Raw genomic sequence first — 21,733 nt, 5'->3', positions numbered from 1 at the left:
TCCCTAGATATTCTTTCATTTACTGCATCAACAGACTTCTATAGACAACTATAAATTTATAATCAAGCTTATTTAGGAAGTAAATCTACACAGCATAATACTAGTAATAATTAATGCTTATATTTAAAAGGATACACCCATGAATTACTGGAACTGCAAATTTATGAATCTGTAAACAGAAAAAAAAAATACCATATGATTAGTAAATGAAATCTTCTAGGGAAGAGTTATTAAATGCAGTAAATGCATACTCTGTATCTTTCAGATACAAAAGGGTTTAACTGGACAAATAGAAAACTTTGCTTACTGACTTAACATGGAGCACATACCTCCCTAGCTTACCATCATATCTTCCAGTCCCAGCTGCTCTCCTGTTCTGCCAGCTTCCAATGAAGTCACACTTTTCCCTTAACCAATCAATGAGCTAGCTCAAGCAAGGGAGATAAAAATGCACTTGTTTTGTGCACAGAAGGCAGTGAGTAAAGTTTTCTATTTGCCTGGAGACTCCTTCAATACATCAACCATTTATCTAAGGTAGCCAGGAAAGAAACAACAAAACTATCCTATTCTAGTATGCAGATATATAATTTACAGTCACATGTCTCTGACTGTTGGATTTGACCAAATTGCCCATCACGACAGCACCACATGAGATTGTCCCCTGCAGCTCTAAAGGAACAGGTAAAGGCCCCTTCCCATCATGAGACACATGAGATACATATCTACATAATCTACACAGAAGGGCAGGAATAAAGGGCTGCTGTCTTGATGGACTCATAAAAACTAAATTATCTTTAAGTCTTAATTCTAACTTTTCCTATCGTCATCACGACAGCACCATTGCCGAAGTCAGACTTTTCATAGGAAGGAAAGGAACCCCTTCCGGGATTTCCACCTTTCCACATCTGTTCTCCTGCATTCCACACCGCCACTGACGGGACTGACGGCTGGCTGCTACCGACACACCGAACTGGAGACCTGCTAAAATGCTGATCAGAGTTGTGTACGTGTTGCACAACCTACAAATCGCTTCTCAACCTTTTGGCTAAGATCATGTGTAGACCATGTGTAGACAAAACAGACAAAAGATAGAGACAGTAGATGTGTAGTGCAGTAACTACTAAAATAACATCCCCTATAAAAAATAAGCCCAAAATGTGTATTGCAACTCCCAACAAATAGCAGAAAAAAAAAAAAAAACAGAGACAAGGGAGTTTTTAGTAAAAAAATATATTACCCCCTTAAAAGGACTCAGCATTTTTCCGTTTTTGCATTTTCATTTTTTCCTCATCACCTTCTAAAAATCATAACACTTTAAATTTTGCACATAAAATTCCATATGATGGCTTATTTCTTGCGCCACCAATTCTACTTTGCAGTGACAGTCATTTTACCAAAAAATCCACGGTGAAATGGAAAAAAAAATTCATTGTGCGACAAAATTGAAGGAAAAAATTTAATTTTGTAACTTTTGGGGGCTACTGTTTCTACGCAGTGCCCTTTTCGGTAAAAATGAAACCTTATCTTTATTCTGTAGGTCCATACGGTTAAAATTATACCCTACTTATATAGGTTTGATTTTGTCGTACTTCTGAAAAAAATCATAACTACATGCCGGAAAATTTATACGCAAAATTTTTTTTGCATTGATCAGACTTTTTGATCGCTTTTTATTAATTTTTTCATTATATAAAAAGTGACCAAAAATACGCTATTTTGAACTTCAGAATTTTTTTACGTGTACGCCATTGACCGTGCGGTTTAATTAACAACATATTTTTATAGTTCAGACATTTCCACATGCGGCGATACCAAATTTATTTTATTTACAGTTTTTTTATGGGAAAAGGGGGGTGATTAAAAATTTAATTAGGGAAGTGGTTAAATGACCTTTATTAACTTTTTTTTCACTTTTTTTTTGCAGTGTTATAGCTCCCATAGGGGGCTATAACACTGAACACACTGATCTTTTACACTGATCCCTGCAAAGCAATAGCTTTGCATGGATCAGCGTTAGGGTATGTTCACACTGAGGAATTGGGGCGGGATTTCCACCTCAAAATACAGGGTTTTTTTCCGCTCAGAATTAGCAGCTATTTCGGCCGGAATTCGCGCGGAAATGCAGGTTTCATGCGGATCAATACTCCTCTTTCAAATACTCTTTTTTTTTATGCGGAAATGCTTCTGACTGAAACAAAAATAACATTGATCTCTATGGGAGAACTATGCTAATTCCGCCTGAAAGAAAGAACTTGTTCTTTCTTCAAGCGGAACATACTTCCTCGTCAGAATTCTGCTTGAGGAAATTCCTCAGTGTGCGCTGAGGGGCAGAAATTCTGTACAGCTCTATGGGGTTTTCACTGCTGAATGATTTGGAGAGGAAAAAGCGAGCAAAATTACTCGTGGAAATTCCTCTCCAATTCCTCAGTGTGAACATACCCTTATAGGGGGTTGATTGCTAAAGCCTGTAGCTCAAGCTTGGAGCAATCAATGCGACGGAGCAAGGTAAAGGGACCTCCGCTCGCGTCGTAGCTGATCGGGACATCGCGATTTTATGGCGATAGTCCCGATCAGCCCGACTGAGCTGCCGGGAAGCTTTTACTTTCGTTTTAGACGCGGCCATCAACTTTGATCACCACGTCTAAAGGGTTAATAGTGCGCGGCACAACGATCTGTGCCGCACGCTATTAGCACAGGGTCCCGGCTATCATTAGCCGCCGGGACCGACCCAGTATGATGCAGGGTCACGCCGTTTTAAATGCCGGGGACCAGGCGCAGGGTGTACAGGTACGCCCTGCGTCCTCAAGAGGTTAAAATATATAGTTTATTGGTATGCTCTTAAAACAACACATACATATATAAAAAGAGAAAACAAACATCAAAAAGCAGCATCACCGGACATACTAGGAATAATCTTGATATAGCAATAGGAGCGGTACTGACTATATGCAGATAATGGCACTTGTAATACATCAATAATTGTGCAAAAGTTGCATAAAGTCTAAAAGTGCCATATGCTGTCAGACATATATATAGTACAAAATGCAGTGCAAAATACAGAATAAAAGTGACCTATACAAACAATACCCACAAACTACCAAGTGGTATAGGCCCGGGATAACGCCACTCCATTGCGCGTTTCGGCATGCTGACCTTCGTCCGGGAGTGAAGGATCATGTGTAGTACCTTCCTGTTAGTTGGTGGTGTGGAACTCCACCAAGGCAAGCTACGGGAACCACACAAAATGGTGCAGGTGTACCAGGGCCGGCTGTATGGCCAGACAGCGGGACCTGAAGCGACCTGTATCTTCTGGATCTTGCCCTAAGATTCGGGTAGAGTGAAGGCCAAGGTGCAAAAGTGCCCCAGGAGTGGTGACCCCAGGGTGCCGGAACTCACTTGGGAGTATTGACCCCACTTGACTAATGGCACACATCATGCACTTTATCTCTCACTCTTCTGAGCACACCACCTCTAACATTCCAAACTTCTGGCTAATGATCTGCAGAGGAATTTTTATATATCTGGCCGGATGTCTGGGCAGTATCACACTGTACACAATCACTTATTTATTTTATATGTTTTTGTCACTGTGCTCATGTATGTGTTCTTTTTATGTGCACTAGGATTTGGTCAGGGTGCAGTTGCCATTCTGGGTGTCCATCCTGCCGGTCTAGGGGAGGTGTGTGTGGCCATAGGGTTCCTCACCTCCCTGCCATGCCCCATGGCATTCCTGCTTCGGCAGGAATGCCAAACCGGTTTTACTGGTTCCTAGGTGGTAACTCTGTTGACGCCTAGTTGTTCACCAGGAAAATTTTTCGGTCCCTGAGTAACTTTGGCAAAGGGGAACACTGTACCTGGTAGCTTGCAGGTGCCTTTTTGGCCTGGAGGCGAAGGGTTTGGTTTGTTGGAGGGCCTCTCTCCTGTTAGAGAAGGGCTTGTGATGGACCGCATCCTCGTGTACAGTTTTTGTGTCAACACTTGCACTTTTTAGTTGCACTTGGGCGATTTCTCAAATACCGCAATTTCGCAAGTACCTCGGATCTTCAGCTATACAAGTGTCAACAGAAAAGCCCAGTGCAGCTGTTTGAACTTTCAGTGTGCTAAGCTAGCCTTTTTCAAACCCCTCTTGTAAAAAACAAACAAAAAAAAAAAAAAAGAATTAGGAGGGTCTGGAGAAGAAGAACTGCACCAGGAGTGAAATTTTTCCCAATCGTACAGTAAAGGGTCTTCTAGGGATAGACGTTTCGGGAGGCTAACCAACCTCTTTTTACCCACATTGGGGATAGGAAGATGACTCTCTCTAGACCCTCTCCTTCTGTATTGTCTGAAGAGATTTCAAAATCAGACACAGGAGGAAAGGCATAGGCTAAATTGAATGGTCACTTTTGATTAAGAAAATCTAATTCTGGGGCGTTTTGGATTGAGAGAGAAAAAAAAAAAAAAAAAAAACAACCAAAAAAAACAACCAAAAAAAAAAGGTCTGTTTGGGTACTGTCCCACATTTATACTAGGGACTGAAAGACTTGGGGAAGGACCCAAAGACTTAAAGAGTTGGCCGAACCGCCGAAGGAGGTAATTCTAGCCGCAACAATGGGGACTCGTCGCAACAAGAACGGTGGCAAACGTACCTCAACCACCCCGGCGTCCGGGGTGACCATCGCCAACTTCATCAGCCCACTTGCGGAGCTGCCGGAGCCTCCGGACTGCGGCCCCCCGGCACCGCCCCCATCTTCACAGGCCTCATCTTCCCGGCCTCTGACTCCGCCCCCTGCTGAGCGGCGCGCGGAGAGCCGAGGCCAGCGCACAGACCAGGACACAGTGACCGGGACACAGCCTGCTTTTCACGGAAGTGATCAGGGTGAGCTGTCCCTCTCTCTAGACCCCGCACTGCTGCTGGACTTACCTGTAGAGGTGGAGGTGGGTGGTCAATTCTCTGGTGCGGCCTGCACACATGAGTGAATTTACCCGGGCAGTTCCTGTTTTTATATACCATACGTTCATACGGTAGCATAGTATTTATCAACTTTTTCCATGCAGACAGTGTGGGGGGCCTGGGATCCATCCACCTCAGTGCAATGGCTTTACGAGCCATAAAGAGGGAACCACGTAGCATTATCCTAGTATAATGCGGCCAGTGCTCTTCATCCATCACCCCAAACAAGCAAAGAAGAGGTTCTTGTGGTACCGGTCTATCCAATAGTGAGGACATAAAGGACAGAACCTCCGCCCAGAAGGAACTAATATAAGGGCATGACCAAATGAGATGCCAAAAGTCAGCTCTAGGAGAGTTACTTCTATGACACCAGTCGTTGAGTGTCCTACCCATACGAAACAACCTGATGGGTGTTAAATAACAATTATGTATAATGTATAGTTGGGTAATTTTGTTATTAGCCGCAGGGGACACTAGAGTGTGAGATATCTGAATATCTTGCCAGTGCTCCTCTGTAAGACCTGGAATATGAGACCTCCAATACCCCTCAGCAGCAAAAGGCAACCGATTGTGTTTCCGTTCAAGTATGTGGGAATAAAGGGCTGAGATCAGACCACTAGGGCCCTGGGATTTTAAGACCCCAATCAGTGGGTAATGAGAAATTTTGGTGACAGACGGAGGGAATTGGGTCAGGAGAGCATGACGCAACTGCAGGTATTTACAAAAAGATGTCCTAGGTAAGTCAAACGTGTCCTGTAACTGTGCAAAAGAGAGGAGTGTATTGTCAGAGTAGATATGTCCAAGTTCCCTAATCCCATGAGCTTTCCAGAAAGTCGGGTCCAAGTCAGTCGTCAGTTCAGTCAAGTAAGTAGCGTCCCAGAAAGGCAGGTCTACTGCTACGTTAGTAAAAGAACATAGTTGCTTAACTGTCCTCCACACCTGGGAGGCCAAGCGGTGTAAGGGCAGTAACCGCTGACCCCCAGTAGACGGAGCGTCCAACCATGCTCTCATATGGGTCTGATGGATATACGAGGCCAAGTGATGTTCAGAATTGGGGATCGGAGCAACCTCAGCTGGCCGGCTAAATAATACACCTGAAAGTCCGGGAGGGCATAGCCCGCCCGAGCCTTCATGCGCTGAAGGGTAGTCAATTTCAGTTTGGAACGGGAATTACCCCATATAAAGGGGGGGGGAGAAGAGAATGTAAAGACTTAAAGAAGGACGTTGGGATAGGGGAAGCAGCGTGCTCTAGAACATACAAGCATTTTGGGAGTATAATCATTTTAAGTAAATTAATCCGGCCAGGGACCGAGAGAGGCAAAGAACTCGAAACCCTGAGCTTGTCTTTAACCCCTTAAGGACCGGGGGTTTTTCCGTTTTTGCAATTTCGTTTTTTGCTCCTGGCCTTTAAAAAATCATAACTAATTAATTTGCACCTAAAAATCCATATGATGGCTTATTTTTTGTGCCACCAATTCTACTTTGTAATGACATCAGTCATTTTGCCCAAAAATCTACGGTGAAGCGGGAAAAAAAATCATTGTGCGACAAAATTGAAAAAAAACCGCTGTTTTGTAACTTTTGGGGGCTTCCGTTTCTACGTAGTACATTTTTCGGTAAAAATAACACCTTATCTTTATTCTGTAGGTCCATACGATTAAAATGATACCCTACTTATATAGGTTTGATTTTGTCGGACTTCTGGAAAAAATCATAACTACATGCAGGAAAATTAATACGTTTAAAATTGTCATCTTCTGACCCCTATAACTTTTTTATTTTTCCGTGTATGGGGCGGTATGAGGGCTCATTTTTTGCGCCGTGATCTGAAGTTTTTAACGGTACCATTTTTGCATTGATAGGACTTATTGATCGCTTTTTATTAATTTTTAAATGATATAAAAAGTGACCAAAAATGCACTATTTTGGACTTTGGAATTTTTTTGCGCGCACGCCATTGACCGAGCGGTTTAATTAATGATATATTTTTATAATTCGGACATTTCCGCACACGGTGATACCATATATGTTTATTTTTATTTTTATTTACACTGTTTTTTTTTATTGGAAAAGGGGGGTGATTCAAACTTTTAATAGGGGAGGAGTTAAATGATCTTTATTCACTTTTTTTTCACTTTTTTTTTGCAGTGTTATAGGTCCCATAGGGACCTATAACACTGCACACACTGATCTTCTATGTTGATCACTGGTGTCTCATAAGAAACCAGTTATCAACGATTCTGCCGCATGACTGCTCATGCCTGGATCTCAGGCACTGAGCAGTCATTCGGCGATCGGACAGCGAGGAGGCAGGAAGGGGCCCTCCCGCTGTCCTGTCAGCTGTTCGGGATGCCGCGATTAGCCGCGGCTATGCCGAACAGCCCGACTGAGCTAGCCGGGAACTTTCACTTTCACTTTTAGCCGCGCGGCTCAGCTAAAGGGTTAATAGCGCGCGGCGCTGCGCGCTATTAGAGGCGGGTCCCGGCTTCACTATGACACCGGGCCCGCCGTGATATGACGCAGGGTTACTGTGTAAACCCGCGTTATATCAGAAGAGCAGGACCAAGGACATACCGGTACGTCCTTGGTCCTTAAGGGGTTAATCATGGCCATAAGAGGATAGGAGTTTAACATATAGTCATTAGACATGTCCCGGTGAACAATAATGCCCAGGTACTTAAACCGTTCGACCACCTGAAGGTCCGCAAAAACAGCGGGCCACCCAGGGGGCCGGAGGGGAAGCACGAAGGACTTGGACCAGTTAATCCTTAGTCCAGAAAAGTTGCCAAACCTATCTATGATCGCAATGGCTGCAGGAAGAGAGGACCGCGGCTCATCCAAGAAGAGTACCATATCGTCGGCGTACAAGCCAATGTGGTCCTCCCTTCCCCCATATGCAATACCTTTAACCCCAGGGTCCTGTCTCAATAGTATAGCCAAAGGTTCCTCCGCGACCGCATACAGCAGTGGGGAGAGGGGACAACCCTGTCGAGTGCCCCTCCCTAAAGCAAAAAAGGGTGAACAAATCCCATTCACACAAACCTGGGCTCTAGGATTGGTATATAGTATCTGAATCCAGCGAATGAACCTAGCTCCGAAACCAAAATGGTGTAATACAGTCAGGAGATAAGGCCATTTGACTGAATCAAAGGCCCTGGCCGCGTCCAGCGAGGCCAAGGCCCAATCCATATCCAGAGCTGTACCTAACTGCACCGCTGTCTGTACTCTTCTAATATTGTCTGTGGTGGATCTCCTGGCATAAAGCCAGATTGATCTTCATGTATAATAGTGCGGATCATCTTGTTCAAACGTAAAGCCAGGATTTTAGTAAGGATTTTATAGTCTACGTTGAGCAACGAGATAGGTCTATAAGACCCACAATCCAACGGGTCCTTGTCAGGTTTCAGGAGAACCACAATAGTGGCCTCACGTAAGGAGTCCGGCAAGGACCCGGTGACATACGCCTCCTCGTACATAGACTGTAAGCTCCGAGCAATCTGGGGGAGATATTTGACATACACCTCCAGGGGAAGACCGTCCGGTCCGGCCGCCAGTCATACTAGCAACTGCCTCTTCTATGTCATCAACTGTAATATCCCTGTCTAACTCAGTCCTGTCCTCCGCCGCCAGTTTGGGGAAAGTAATGTGGGAAAGAAAGTCAGTCAGTTTGTCAGTCGAGTACGTCGCCCTGGTATTATACAAGTCACCATAAAATTCAGCGAATCTAGCAGCTATATCGTCAGACTTTATGAGAACTGTGCCCGTCGGTGAAAGAACCCTAAGGACAGATAGAGGGGCCCTGTCCTGTCTAACGAGATGAGCCAACAGTTTGCCAGACTGGTTGCCATGCTCGAAGTAGAACTGCCTGGAAAAGAACAGTTTACGATTCATTCTCTCTGTGAGATGGAGCATATAATCTCTGCCCGCAGCAAGCCAAGCCTCCTTATGGGCATCAGTGGAGTCCTCCACATATCTGGCCTCCAGTCTGGCGCACTGCGCGGCCAGTTCCTCCTCCCTCATAGTAGCTTCCCTTTTCAGATAGGAGATAGAGGATCTAAGACAGCCCCGTAGGTATGCCTTAAGAGTGTCCCACAAGGTCCCAGAGTCAGTGTCTGCGTCATGAGAGCCCAAAAATACCTGCAGTTGGTCGGGAATCCGATCAACCGGATCTAACAGGCGCAACCAGAAAGGGTGCACTTTCCATCTCCTATGGGGGGAAATAGAAGGTAAAAGAATAGTTAGCAACATAGGGGAGTGGTCCGAAATAGCTCTAACACCATAGGAGATATCGGATACCAATCCTGCCAAGGCCGGGGTCCCATATGCATGGTCAATACGGGATAAGGAGTTGCGTCCTATGGTAAAACATGAGTATACTCTTGCTGTGGGGTGACGTGATCTGTATAAATCCAACCATCCCACCTCCTGCATTAAGGCCGAAAGAGGGCCAGAACTCCCACGAAGGGAGCCCTGTAAACCCAAATGACGGTCCAATGCAGCATCTGGAAGCAAATTAAAGTCACCCATACATAAACATTTGACAACCGGGTATGCAGCAGCGAAACTAAATGATATGTGGAACACCTCCATAGTAGCCGGAGGGGGGTTGTATATGCCTAGAATCACAATAGGATCATTATTTATATATGCATAAACAAAAACATATCTACCCTGTGAATCAATTTTAGTAGTGATGGGTTCCCATCTAAGGGAACGGTGAACAAGCAGGGAGACACCCCGTGAGAAGGACGTGTGGCAGGAGTGAGCCTGCCACTGAACCCACGGCCTTCCCAGGAGGTGACACCGAGACGGAACTAAATGCGTTTCTTGAAGACACAGAACAGATGGTTGAAACGTTCGTACATGTGAAAATATAAGAACTCGCTTTTTAGGAGCCCCCATACCCCGGACATTCCATGACATCACCCGATAGTTAGCCATCATTAGGAAAAAACAATATTAAGCACACATCCCCCCCCCCTCCCACCCCCCAAACAGCACAGAGTCCAGAGTCCCCCTGAGACATAAAGTAGAAAAAAAGGTCGTACGGACCCAAAAGAAAAAAAAAAAAAAAAAAAGAAAAAACATAATGCAAAAACAAAAGAAAAAACATAACCAAGAGAACTGAAGTCTCATTCTCCTCCGAGAGTGGTTAAACAGAACACAGTCCAGCAATCAGCAAGTCCTGTGATCCGGTAAAAGTACCAGTGCACTGATGGTATTAGGTGGCTCTATATACGGGGATGAACCCGAGATGTTGGAAGGCAAACGGTCCCTCACCCCACCACAGGACAGCGTCAAAACATCCCACCAACAACCGACCAGCAGGATACCTCCAACAACGAGCAGTAAAGACATAGAACTTGTAGAGCAAGTGGGCAAATACTTAAGCATTCAGGCGTGGCGAAGCTCCTCTCCTCCTGCGCAGCCAGTCCAGGGCCTCCGCTGGATCATTAAAGAACAGTGCCCGGTCACCCTCAGCAACTCTCAAACGGGCTGGATAGGCCATAGAATACGGAACCTGCAATTCACGTAGCCTTGCTTTCACTGTGGCAAGTGTAGCCCTTTTCTTCTGTAGCTCGGCGGAAAAGTCCGGAAAGAAGGACACCTTCGCATTTTCAAATGTAATCTCCCCAAGTTGTCGCGCTTGGCGTAGTAGTAGATCCCGATCATTACAGTTCAATATGCATGCCAGGAATGGTCTCGGCGGTGCTCCAGGCGGCGGTGCCCGTGCCGGGACCCGGTGCGCCCTCTCCATGGTGAATGCAAAGGAAAATGGAGCATTGGGGAACAGGTCACGGAACCAGCGCTCCGCAAACATAGCTGGGGCCTGACCTTCCGCCCTCTCCGGGAGCCAGATAATGCGCACGTTATTCCTTCTCAACCTGTTCTCCAGGTCGTCGTTTTTCTGTCGGCAAAGAGTAAGTTGGGTCTCCATGGCGGATATAGTAGCGGGGATGGGTGACACAGTATCTTCCAAGGTGGATATGCGGTCTTCGGCCTGGATCAGGCGGCTACGCACATTCTGCAGATCGGGACGCAGCAGACCCACATCCACCTTCACCTCCTCCAGCTTTCCAGTGAGGGTCGTTTGGCAAGATGCTATCGCCTGAAGACGTTGATCCGACACCTGCTTCAAGGTAAGTACTGTCTCCAGCTCCGCTGACTCCTCCACCCCAGGAGGGCCTTCCTCCAACTCCGGCTCAGCAGCTGCACATACCGCCTCGCCGGCGCCATCTTGGGCAGGGCCTCTTGCAAACTCCTGTAGCCGCTCCACTGCCGACTTGTCCCGAGTCCGGTTCTGGTCAGTACGGTTAGTTCGCACCATGATGCTGTATCACCCCCGTGGCAGGTGAGAGGGTCAGGAGTTCGGTCAGGATAATAAATCTCGGGTTCCAAGCGGGAGCTACCGCTATATGCGACCGCTCAGTCCGCTGTCTTGGCCACGCCCCCCACGTGAGATTGTTTTTGATGGAGCTAAGCTACACCTCTTCCCTGACCTCTCCAGACACGCTCTTCGCCTCCGTGCATCATTAAAACCGCTTCTTGCTGTTCTTCAGTCCTGGCAGATTGTGTACCGCTGGGGATTTCCCTTTGCCCTCCATGCCCATCACCAAGGTGCCACTGCTACTCTGTGTTTTCTGGAGGACCTTCCCAGTTTCCTGAGCACCTTTGACTTGCATTCAATCCCTCTACCGGGCTGGACAGAATTGCTGGCAGACCAGTTTTCCTCCCTTCAGCTGCCAGTGGTTCGTCAACGACCGCCTTCTCTGGACCATCCCTCTCCTCGACCTCAGCGACCGAGACGTATAGGACACAGCATTCCAGGATCGGGTGACACCCCTCAAAGCTCTATGGAACATTAAATGTTTGCTAATTCTTATACAGCCCCCTCTGCCTGTCGGGGTGATGCTCCCTTTCCATGTCTCCTGTCCCTAAGGGGACCGGTGGCATGGGGGGGGACCCCTCCTGTCATTCATGCGAGGGATGCTACTGTCCCTGTGGCTGTGTATCCCGGGGCGGGGGTGGGATGTTTTTAGTTGTCTGTTGGGGTTTTTCTTCAGCCCTTACCCTCACCCGGTTACCTAGTTATGTTATTTTGTAGTTTGAGCCCTTCGGGCGCCCGATACTTCCCTGGAGTACTCTTCTTTTTTCTTTACTCTTTGGGTTCCCTCACGCTGCCTCTCTTTCTAGCCGTCCTCTTTCTGGCTCTCTCTGTTTCGTGTTCTCTATTTTGTCACTACCTCGCCTGCTGCCTTCTTGTCCCTCTGGTGGTGTCTGTCCTTCGTGCTCTTTTCTTCCCTCCTTCGGCTACCAGTAGTGGAGCCACTACCAGTGGTGGAGCCAGTGGTGCTTACGCCTCTTAGTTTCCACACCTCGTTGAGGTTATTTTGGACCTCTCCTTTATTGCCCCCAATAGGATTTAGGTAGGGATTTTCTAGTACTCGTTTCTTAGCCTAGTGCTAATTTTTGCTTCTGCTGTTTGCTTATTTGTTCGTTGGTTTTTCTTTTCCTTTCTTTTCTGTTCTCTTTTTTTGTTCCTCCCAGTCTCTTCTGTTCCCTCTTTTCCTTACCCTTCCCTCTTCTTTCTCCTTACCCCTTTCTTCCTTTTGTGTGTTTCTCCCTTGCACCTCCTTCCCCTCCTCTTGTCTCAGTCTCTTGCTTCTGACCTCACCTGCCCCCAGTGTCCTTCTTCTTAGGGTGTCCCCTTTGCTCTCTCCAGTAGTTCGACTTTCTTTGGGGCCGTGTGCATTTCACGCTCATGGCCTCGCTGAAACTTGTCTCCCTCAACGTCCAGGGTTTTAACATCGCGGAGAAGAGAGCAAAGGTTCTGTATTCCATGGATAAACAACAAGCCTCCATAGTGTGCTTGCAAGAGACCCACTTTCTCCGTGACCAAGAATCGGTGCTTCTGAATGGAAACTGAATGAATCCCTACTTTCTGACAAACTGTGCCTGGCGGATCTTAGGGAATCGATCTCCTGCTTCGTCCGGGACCACGTGAGTGACCCCACTTCTCCTCAGTGTCAGTGGGAGGCACTGAAATGCATACTCTGCGGTATCTTAATTAAACGCAGTCCTTGTCTTAAGAAGGTGGCGGCTCACAAATTACAAATCCTACTTCAGCAACTACACTCGTTGGAGACTCTCCAGAAGTGGTCTCTTTCGGAGGCTGTTTTCCGTGAGCTGTTGAAGGTACAAAGGGATGTGCAGGTACTAATTGATAAAAAATATAAATCGCTACCGTCGGATTTGCTCCTGGGTACACTACGAATGGGGAAACAAAGCGGGCAAACTGCTGGCTAAGGCCTTACGTGACAAAAGTGCTTCCCTTCATGTCCCCTCGATTAGATCCTCTACTGGAGAGTTAGTTCACCTTACATCCCAAATACTTGACAGTTTTCATGTGTATTACTCTGGCCTATATGGGCTAACCACGTCTGACCATGGGACTGGGGATGCCCCTGAGGGCCTCATCGAATATCTGCGTAGGACAGCATTGCCGGAAGTCCCTTCCCAATCACTCCAAGCCCTAGAATCCCCCTTCAATTTAGAGGAACTGTCCCACGTTCTTTCCTCTCTGCCCACGGGTAAATTACCGGGCCCTGACAGGTACACCTCTAAATTTTATAAAATATTAGCCCAGGAGTTATCCCTATGCCTCCTACGGGCTTTTAACACTGTTTCGATGATGTCCCCCTTTCCCCCCTCCTTCCTACAGGCTACTATATCGGTGATTCCTAAGGAAGGCAAAGACCCGAACCTGTGCCAGAGTTATCGGCCCATCTCCCTGATTAATGTAGATGCCAAGATTTATGCTAAATTGCTTGCTCTGAGGCTGACCCCCCTGTTGAGGACCCTGGTTCATCCAGTTCAGGTGGGCTTTGTTCCCGCCAGAGAGCCTAGGGATAATACCCTGAAAACCTTCTCCCTCATTCATCACGTCCAGTCTTCTAAACAACCCTGTGTCTTGTTATCTCTTGATGCAGAGAAGGCCTTTGACCGGGTGGACTGGGGTTTCCTGAGGGGGGTCATGACCCAAATTGGCCTGGGGCCCATAATGTTGCAACGCATCTTTGCCCTATATGCTTCCCTGACAGCTCATAGCCACGTGAATGGTGCCCTTTCGTCCCCCCTGTCCATCTCCAACGGTACCCGTCAGGGCTGTCCCTTGTCCCCCCTCTTATATGTTCTCGTGATGGAGCATCTATTACAAGCATCGGGTCCTGAGGGGAGGTGGAGGGGGTACGGATCGGAGATACTCAGGCGAAGTGTGCCGCATTCGCGGATGACCTCCTTCTTTATGTCACTAACCCATCCCTCTCCCTTCCGGCTCTGCTGTCTCTTATTGCTGAGTATAGTAGGTTCAGCAATTATAAACTGAACATTACCAAAAGTGTAGCTCTTGATGTTTCTCTGGGGTCCTCGGGGGTCTCCCTCCTTCGACAAAAGTTTACATTTCAATGGGTGACCTCTTCCTTTAAATATTTGGGGGTTCATGTACCATGTGATCTCACACGCATCTTTGACCTTAACTTTGTTTTCTTTCTCTCTACCTTCCGGGTCGACCTCAATGGGACCCCTAAATGGGACCACAGGGACTTTTGCTGGATAGGGCGTGTGAATATTATTAAAATGAATCTATGCCCCGTCTACTCTACCTCTTTCAGACTCTCCCTGTCTTCTTACCTAAGACCTTCTTCCAATCTCTGACCAGACTTTTTACGAAATATGTTTGGGGATCTTCGGGACATAGACTTGCACGCATGACTCTTGTTAGACCTAAGAGGGATGGTGGCCTGGCACTGCCGGACCCCTATCTTTACTATTTAGCTGCTGTGTCCACCCGAATCCTGGATTGGTTCCACCATTCTAGATCAAAGCTGTGGGTCAGTCTCGAGATTCTCCTATCTCCTGCCCCTCTCACCGCCCTACCCTGGACTAGACAATCTTATTGGACAGCAACACGTTCCCTAGCTCTTCCCTGGGGTGCACAAATAGTGCTCAGAGTGTGTCACCGCTATCTTCTTCGAGCTGGACTAATAGGACCAGGTGGGCCCTTAGTTCCGATACGTGATAATCCTGACTTCACACAGGGATGCATATCTGGTCCCTTCTTGGGGAGACTTAGGGGGGTGACTTTTTGTTTTGCCACAGCTCTGCATACTGCCTCTCTCAGACCCCTCACGGAGATTCTGGACGGTTCGACTCCCCTGACGACATACCTCTGCCAATACACCCAACTGTCTCATTTTTACCATACCTAGAGACCGCCCTTGGCCCTACATAGGGAGCCCCTACCTTTTTAAACGCCTTTGTGTAGCCTCGACACTTCCTACTCAATTGGTCTCGGAGATTTATTCCCTTCTCCTCACTACTGCTTGCTCTACCACTCCGGCTTATAGAATGGGATGGTCCCGGGAGCTGGGCTGCACCTTCGCGCACCAGGATTGGGAAAAGGCTGCCGTCCTTTGCCATAAGTCTTCCGTGTCTGTGCAAATACAGGAGACAAACTACAAGCTACTGTCCCAATGGTCCCGGATGCGGACCTTACTGCATCGTTTTTTTTTTCCAGCGGTGTCGGAGACTTGTTGGAGGTGCGGCGAGGCTCCTGGGACCATGTCCCACGTGTGGTTGGAATGCTCGACTCTCCTGCCCTTTTGGACAGGGGTCCTTGACCTTGTGCTCAGGATCACAGGGGTTTCTTTACCTCGCACTCCGCAGGCCTTGTTACTCACTCTGTTACCGGGCACGATTAAAACATTGAAAAAAGGATTAATTTGTATTCTATTGGCGACTGCCCGTAGAATGATACCCAGGCGCTGGAAGTCGGTGCTCCCCCCCCCATGGTCACGGACTGGCTTAAGGAGGTACACTTCATTCACAGTATGGATGAATGTGTGGCAGCATCACGGGGTACCGCTGAGCAATCCCTCATCCGGTGGCTACCCTGGTCACAATTCACAAACTCCCCGGCATACTATACGCTGGATCTGGCATAATGATGTTTAGATAACGCTTAAACCAGCACCTCCCGTTCCCCTCACTAATCTTAACCGACACTGGGGGCGATTCCTTCCTCTTCCCCCTCTGTTTCCTCTCCTTCTCTGGTTTCTTCCCCTGACTTTTTCCCCCTACCTCTCTTCTCTCCCCCCCCCCCCCCCCCTTGATGGTTGAAAAAGGTGACTGCTGTGTCTGAGTACACTTTCACGTTTTTCTACAAGATGTGTTGACGCTTTTAATACCATGAAAACTACTTTTATCAATAATTCGAAGAGTCCCTTGTAGCTGGAGGCCTTCAAGATGAGCCTCCCAAACCCCCAACAGCTGGCATCTGTTGTTATAGATATGGCCTAAGAAAGGAGCCAAGATACACCTCACATTAAGTTCTCCTTCTTCAACAACCATATTAGGGAGGCTTTCAGCTGATAAGAATTGTTTATTCTCTTTTCTAGGGTAAATAGAGATCAGTCACAAACTCTCAACATCTGACTTTGAAAGGTCAATGACCCCAGTATCGACATTGCCTCTGTTATTAAAGAAGTTTTCATGTGATAAAGTTTTAATATTTTTTGTTAGAGAGTGATTGTGTTCGGAAAGAGAAACATCATCTGATTCTCAGAATCTAGAGTAATACCCAGGATTTTTTTTGTTTCTGGATGGATTCAGACTTCTGGAAGTTCCCTATTCAGTCGAGAACCTGAATGCAGAGAATGGTTTGTTGGACATGATCTGAAAGAAGTTCTCAAGACTGACCTATTCTTAGCAGATCATCCCTCTGTGTGAAATTAATGTAATCTCCTTCAGTCTCAAGAACGCCACTGCCTCTACCATGACCTTCGAGAACACTCTTGAGGCTGAGGGTATTCCAAAATTTTAGTGAAAAGATACATTGTTGATACAAATCACAACCTTACATATTTTTGGTGAGTTGGACAAATAGATTGATGGAAATTTGTGTCTTTTAAATCTACTGTTTACATTAGGAATGGCTGACTTTAGAGTTTCCATTCTAAATATTTTGTATGTTATGAATTTGTTCAAGTTTTTTTTTATTTTATTTGAGAAGGAACCATTAGTATCAAAATACAGGGTAGTGAGCTAGAGCTTGTTCTGTTTGCAGATAATCTATACTTGATAAAAGACTTTAGTTAATTTAAGCATTAATTTAAGCACATTGAAAGATGAAAACATGGGTGTTTTATTTGCCAAGTAATTCTCTAGCTCATCTAACCAAGCAAAGAATGACATGACTGTGGTGGAGGCAATATTGGGATTAAATTGGAGCCATAGTAGAGTCCCAGGATAATCTTAAAAACCATCCATTGTTCTATACATGGGTTCTTTGAGTGAGGATGCATCTTCAAAGGCTAAAGATTATTTTTTTTCACTACCTTAGAAACTTGGACATCCGTTTTTGGAATCTCACTCCACAGAAAGACTACCTGAGTAACAAAAGGAAGATGGGCAAGAAATCCCTTGGATAGAATCAGAGTTTAATTAAACTAGATCAGGTTTAGAATCTGAATTTCTATCTACAATAATTCCCATTCTACATTTTTTAGTTCGAAAGGAGGATTCTTAGCAGAAAAACCATAGAAGGAGAGGCATCCAATAGTGGAAAGGGATCTGTAACAGATGGTCTGGACATGGCCACATCGACAGAAGTGTGTACCTCTTTATTTATGATAGAGCGCAGTTCCTCCATAAAAGACAGGAATCTTTATTGTACAATTTTTTTAGTACAGGGTTTGCATAAGGGTTTAACAAGACATTCTAGTAAAACTCCAACACAAACACCACATTTTTTCACTTCATTTTTTACTTAGAAGTATCATAAGATTTCCTCAGGGCTTCCTTGTCTCCCAAAAATGGAAAACCCATGTCCTACCACACTGAATGCAATTGGGAACACAAATCATCAAGATCAGCTGCTGGCAGCTCCATAGAAGACATGTCTGGAAATGTTGCAGGCCATGGAAGCACATTTAGGCCACATATGGCACAAGCAACATGTGTCCTGGTGTTGTTGTATTAAAAAATGGCACTTCTGATATAGATATATATATACCCGTGCCCCTTATGTCTGCTTCTTCTTCATATTTACACACACACACACAATATGAAGCAGAAGCAGACATAAGGGGCACGGGTACTTCAGAGAGAAGGAAATACTAATGGTTCCACAACCAATTCAATGTAAGGCTGAGTATCTGAAATTAAGACAAAGGGTTCAGGCTCCTATACATTAAACTATCCCATACCATAATGCCAGGAGAAGAACAGGATTTCATTTTATCTCATTATTTCTACCATCCCTATAGGTTTTTGACAAGTGGTAATACCTAGCACGTCAACATCCAGGAGGCATCGCACATTTGTATTGAACTGACTTATCATTGATCTGGTTTTTATGGCAATAAATATCTGCTAATAGAGTCGGCCAGAAAACCAGCAGATCGGTCCGGGACTAGCATAATGATCACAACACTCAAGGGGTTAATGATATCGGTGCATATCAGCAATCACTCACTGTCTATATAGCTTTCAATGTTGTTATAGACTCACTGCAGTGGCACAGGGACATGTTAATACTATTAATATTTTACAGAAACAAAATAACCTAGGTTTATGAATAAAGGTATGAATAAAGATGGTATTAATAAAGACAGACATGTTTGTATATTTACTTGGGTAAAGTTTAATATTTCTGTCCACCTGGATCTTCTTTAGCAGTATCTGTTAGTGACCCGTGTGGTAAGCAATATGCCTGGGTAATTTAGTTTTAATAAAATATAGATTAAGCATTACACTTGACTGTTCTGGCATACCATTAGAAGAAACATAGGGACAATATTATAATGATTTGTATCTTATGAATGATTCTAACAAGTTGTTAATGCATGTAACATTTACAGAAAGAGCCCATATGTATACAAAGCAGATGTATGGCAGAAAAAGCTGATCCACCATTATTGAAGCATAACAAAATATCAGAAATTTAAAAAGGAACCTGCCATCACTTTCAGGCTGCCTGAATCTCGAGACATTGGGACAGTCCCTGGTGGCTTCTCCTCGTTCCACAAACCTTGATTGATAGTAAGGCAATCGAATCCTGATTTTTGTGTTTTATGATATGTCGATTTCGCCCATCGCAAAACTTTTCAATTACCTACCCTGTTTCCCCGAAAATACACCCTACCCAAAAATAAGCCCTAGCTGGATTATCGGAGAGTGCTGCAATATAAGCCCTGCCCGAAAATAAGACCTAGGCCAGGGGTACTCAACTTGCGGCCCGCGGTCCAGATCCGGACCATGGCCACCAGTAATGAGGACCGGAACACTACCCCCCCCTCCCCTCCCCCCCTTTGGCTGGCCCCTTGGCAAGTTAAATGAGCCGGCTGCTAAGCAGTAGAAGGAGATCCCGCAGCTGAGAGCTGCAGCTTCAGTTGCAGACGTTATGAAGGTGGGGTAGTGCTGGTTTCCGCTGGGGATGAAATGTGTATTTTATTCTCCACACTGCTACAGACCCCCATCCTCCACACTCCCACAGCCCCCCATCCTCCACACATCTACAGCCCCCCATCCTCCACACTCCTGCAGCCCCCCATAAATAAATAAGCCCTACCCTGAAAATAAGCCCTAGTGTGTTTTTTGTGACTAAAATTAATATAAGACCCAGTCTTATTTTTGGAGAAACACGGTAGGTACTGACGAGAGGAAAAACAGTAGGACCCGGTCAGCTAAGAGGACGGGTCCCTACTTGCCTCCTTCCCATCCGAATTGTTCTCTAATAGTGCAGGCAGCCTTAGCAGCCTGCACTAATGGACTGCCAAAAACACTGATCAATTCATAGTCCACTATGGCAGTTTTTTTTCCTAACAGTGTGTCTCCAGTGTGGTAGTAAATGGGCATAAGCCCCTCCCCTAACAAAAGTTTTATTTCCAAACCTCCCTCCCCCCCACACAGAAATTTTTAAAAATAACAAACAAAAATAAACTACCGTATTTATCGGGGTATACCACGCACCGGCCTATAACACGCACCCTCATTTTACCAAGGATATTTGGGTAAAAAAAAGTTTTTTTACCCAAATATCCATGGTAAAATGAGGGTGCGTGTGTGCGCTTGTATACCCCCGATACACCCCCAGGAAAGGAAGGGGGAGAGAGGCCGTCGCTGCCCGCTTCTCTCCCCCTGCCTTTCCTGGGGTCTAGAGCCCTGCTACCGGCCCTTCTCTCCCCCTGGCTATCGGCGCCGCTGCCCGTTCTGTCCCCCTGACTATCGGTACCCCATTGCCGGCGCCGATAGCCAGGGGGAGAGAAGCGGCGCCGGCAGCCAGGGGGAGAGAAGGGGTAGCGGCACCCATTGCCGGCGCCGCTGCCCCGTTGCCTCCCCCCATCCCCGGTGGCATAATTACCTGGGTCGGGTCCGCGCTGCTGCAGGGCTCCGGCGTGCGTCCCCTGCGTCGTTGCTATGCACGGCACGGCGCACTGACGTCATGCGCCGCGCAGCGCATAGCAACGACGAAGGGGACGCACGCCGGAGGCCTGCAGCAGCGCGGACCCGACCCAGGTAATTATGCCACCGGGGATGGGGGGAGGCAACAGGGCAGCGGCGCCGGCAATGGGTGCCGCTGCCCCTTCTCTCCCCCTGGCTATCGGCGCCGGCAATGGGGCGCCGGTACCGATAGTCAGGGGGACAGAACGGGCAGCGGCGCCGATAGCCAGGGGGAGAGAAGGGCCGGCAGCAGGGCTCTAGACCCCAGGAAAGGCAGGGGGAGAGAAGCGAGCAGCGACGGCCTCTCTCCTCCTGCCTTTCCTGGGGGTGTATCGGCGTATAACACGCACATAGACTTTAGGCTAAAAATATTGGCCTAAAAAGTGCGTGTTATACGCCGATAAATACGGTAACTTATCTGGTGTTGCAACCTGCGTAAATGTCCGAACTGATAAAATATACTGTAATGTTAATGAAACTGCACAATCCATGTCGTAAACATAAAAAAAATTCAAAATAACAGAATTGCTAATTTTTGGTCACTTTGTATACCGGAGAAAAATAAGTAAACAGTGATCAAAAAGTCCCATCGGAACAAAGATCACGGCAGAAAATTTAAGATTTATAGTGGTCAAAAGGACAATTTTAAATGAGCATGACAGCACCCATGAGAAATACCCCAATGACCTACACATACCCTTTTCCTTCTCTAATTTACAAATCTGCTTAACTTTCAGGCACCAGTTGATTAAAAAAAAAATGGTGAATTATACTCACCGATAATTCCTTTTCTGGAAGTCTCCTCAACAGGACCCATGAGATTATCTCCTCCTCCTGATTGGGACAGGAAAAAACACTGAGAGGTTAAATTCCCCACCCCTTCCTCTCCACACCAGTGTATTTATAAAGAACACTGAAAGGAAAAAAGTGCACCAAAAAACACCACAATAAAAAAACAAAGGGTGGGAAGTATTTGTGATGTTGTGGAGACTTCCAGAAAAGGAATTATCGGTGAGTATAATTCACCATTTCCCGCCACGTCTCCACGACAGCACCCATGAGAAATACCAAATAATTTATTTAGGGAGGGATTATAGCACTGAGAACTTTATGTCCAAAGGCCATATCCTCAGAAGACAAAACGTGAATTCTATCATGTCTGGAAAAAGTATGGAGGTTTTTCCAAGTGGCAGCTTTGCAAATCTGTTCTACAGAAGCTCTCTCTGCCCATGATGAGGAAATTGCTCTAGTAGAAAGGGACTTCAATTGTATAGGAGGGGCTTTACCTCTGGCCACATA

General features: G+C 46.2%; 1 protein-coding gene across 4 annotated transcripts in view; it reads right to left on the bottom strand.

The window, feature by feature from the left end:
• Positions 1 to 21,733, bottom strand: part of SACM1L (SAC1 like phosphatidylinositide phosphatase) — a 647,794-nt gene that overhangs the window by 382,530 nt on the left and 243,531 nt on the right. For all 4 annotated transcript variants that reach the window (XM_056520232.1, XM_056520231.1, XM_056520230.1 and 1 more), the window contains one exon: positions 136 to 169. In XM_056520232.1, the coding sequence (XP_056376207.1) occupies positions 136 to 169 (34 nt within the window). The remainder of the gene's footprint in view (positions 1 to 135; positions 170 to 21,733) is intronic.

Source organism: Hyla sarda, chromosome 5 (assembly GCF_029499605.1).
Source record: "Hyla sarda isolate aHylSar1 chromosome 5, aHylSar1.hap1, whole genome shotgun sequence".
NCBI classification, from domain to species: Eukaryota; Metazoa; Chordata; class Amphibia; order Anura; family Hylidae; genus Hyla; species Hyla sarda.
The sequence above is the reverse complement of the archived record's forward strand: the minus strand, read 5'-3'. Positions and strand labels throughout refer to the sequence as shown.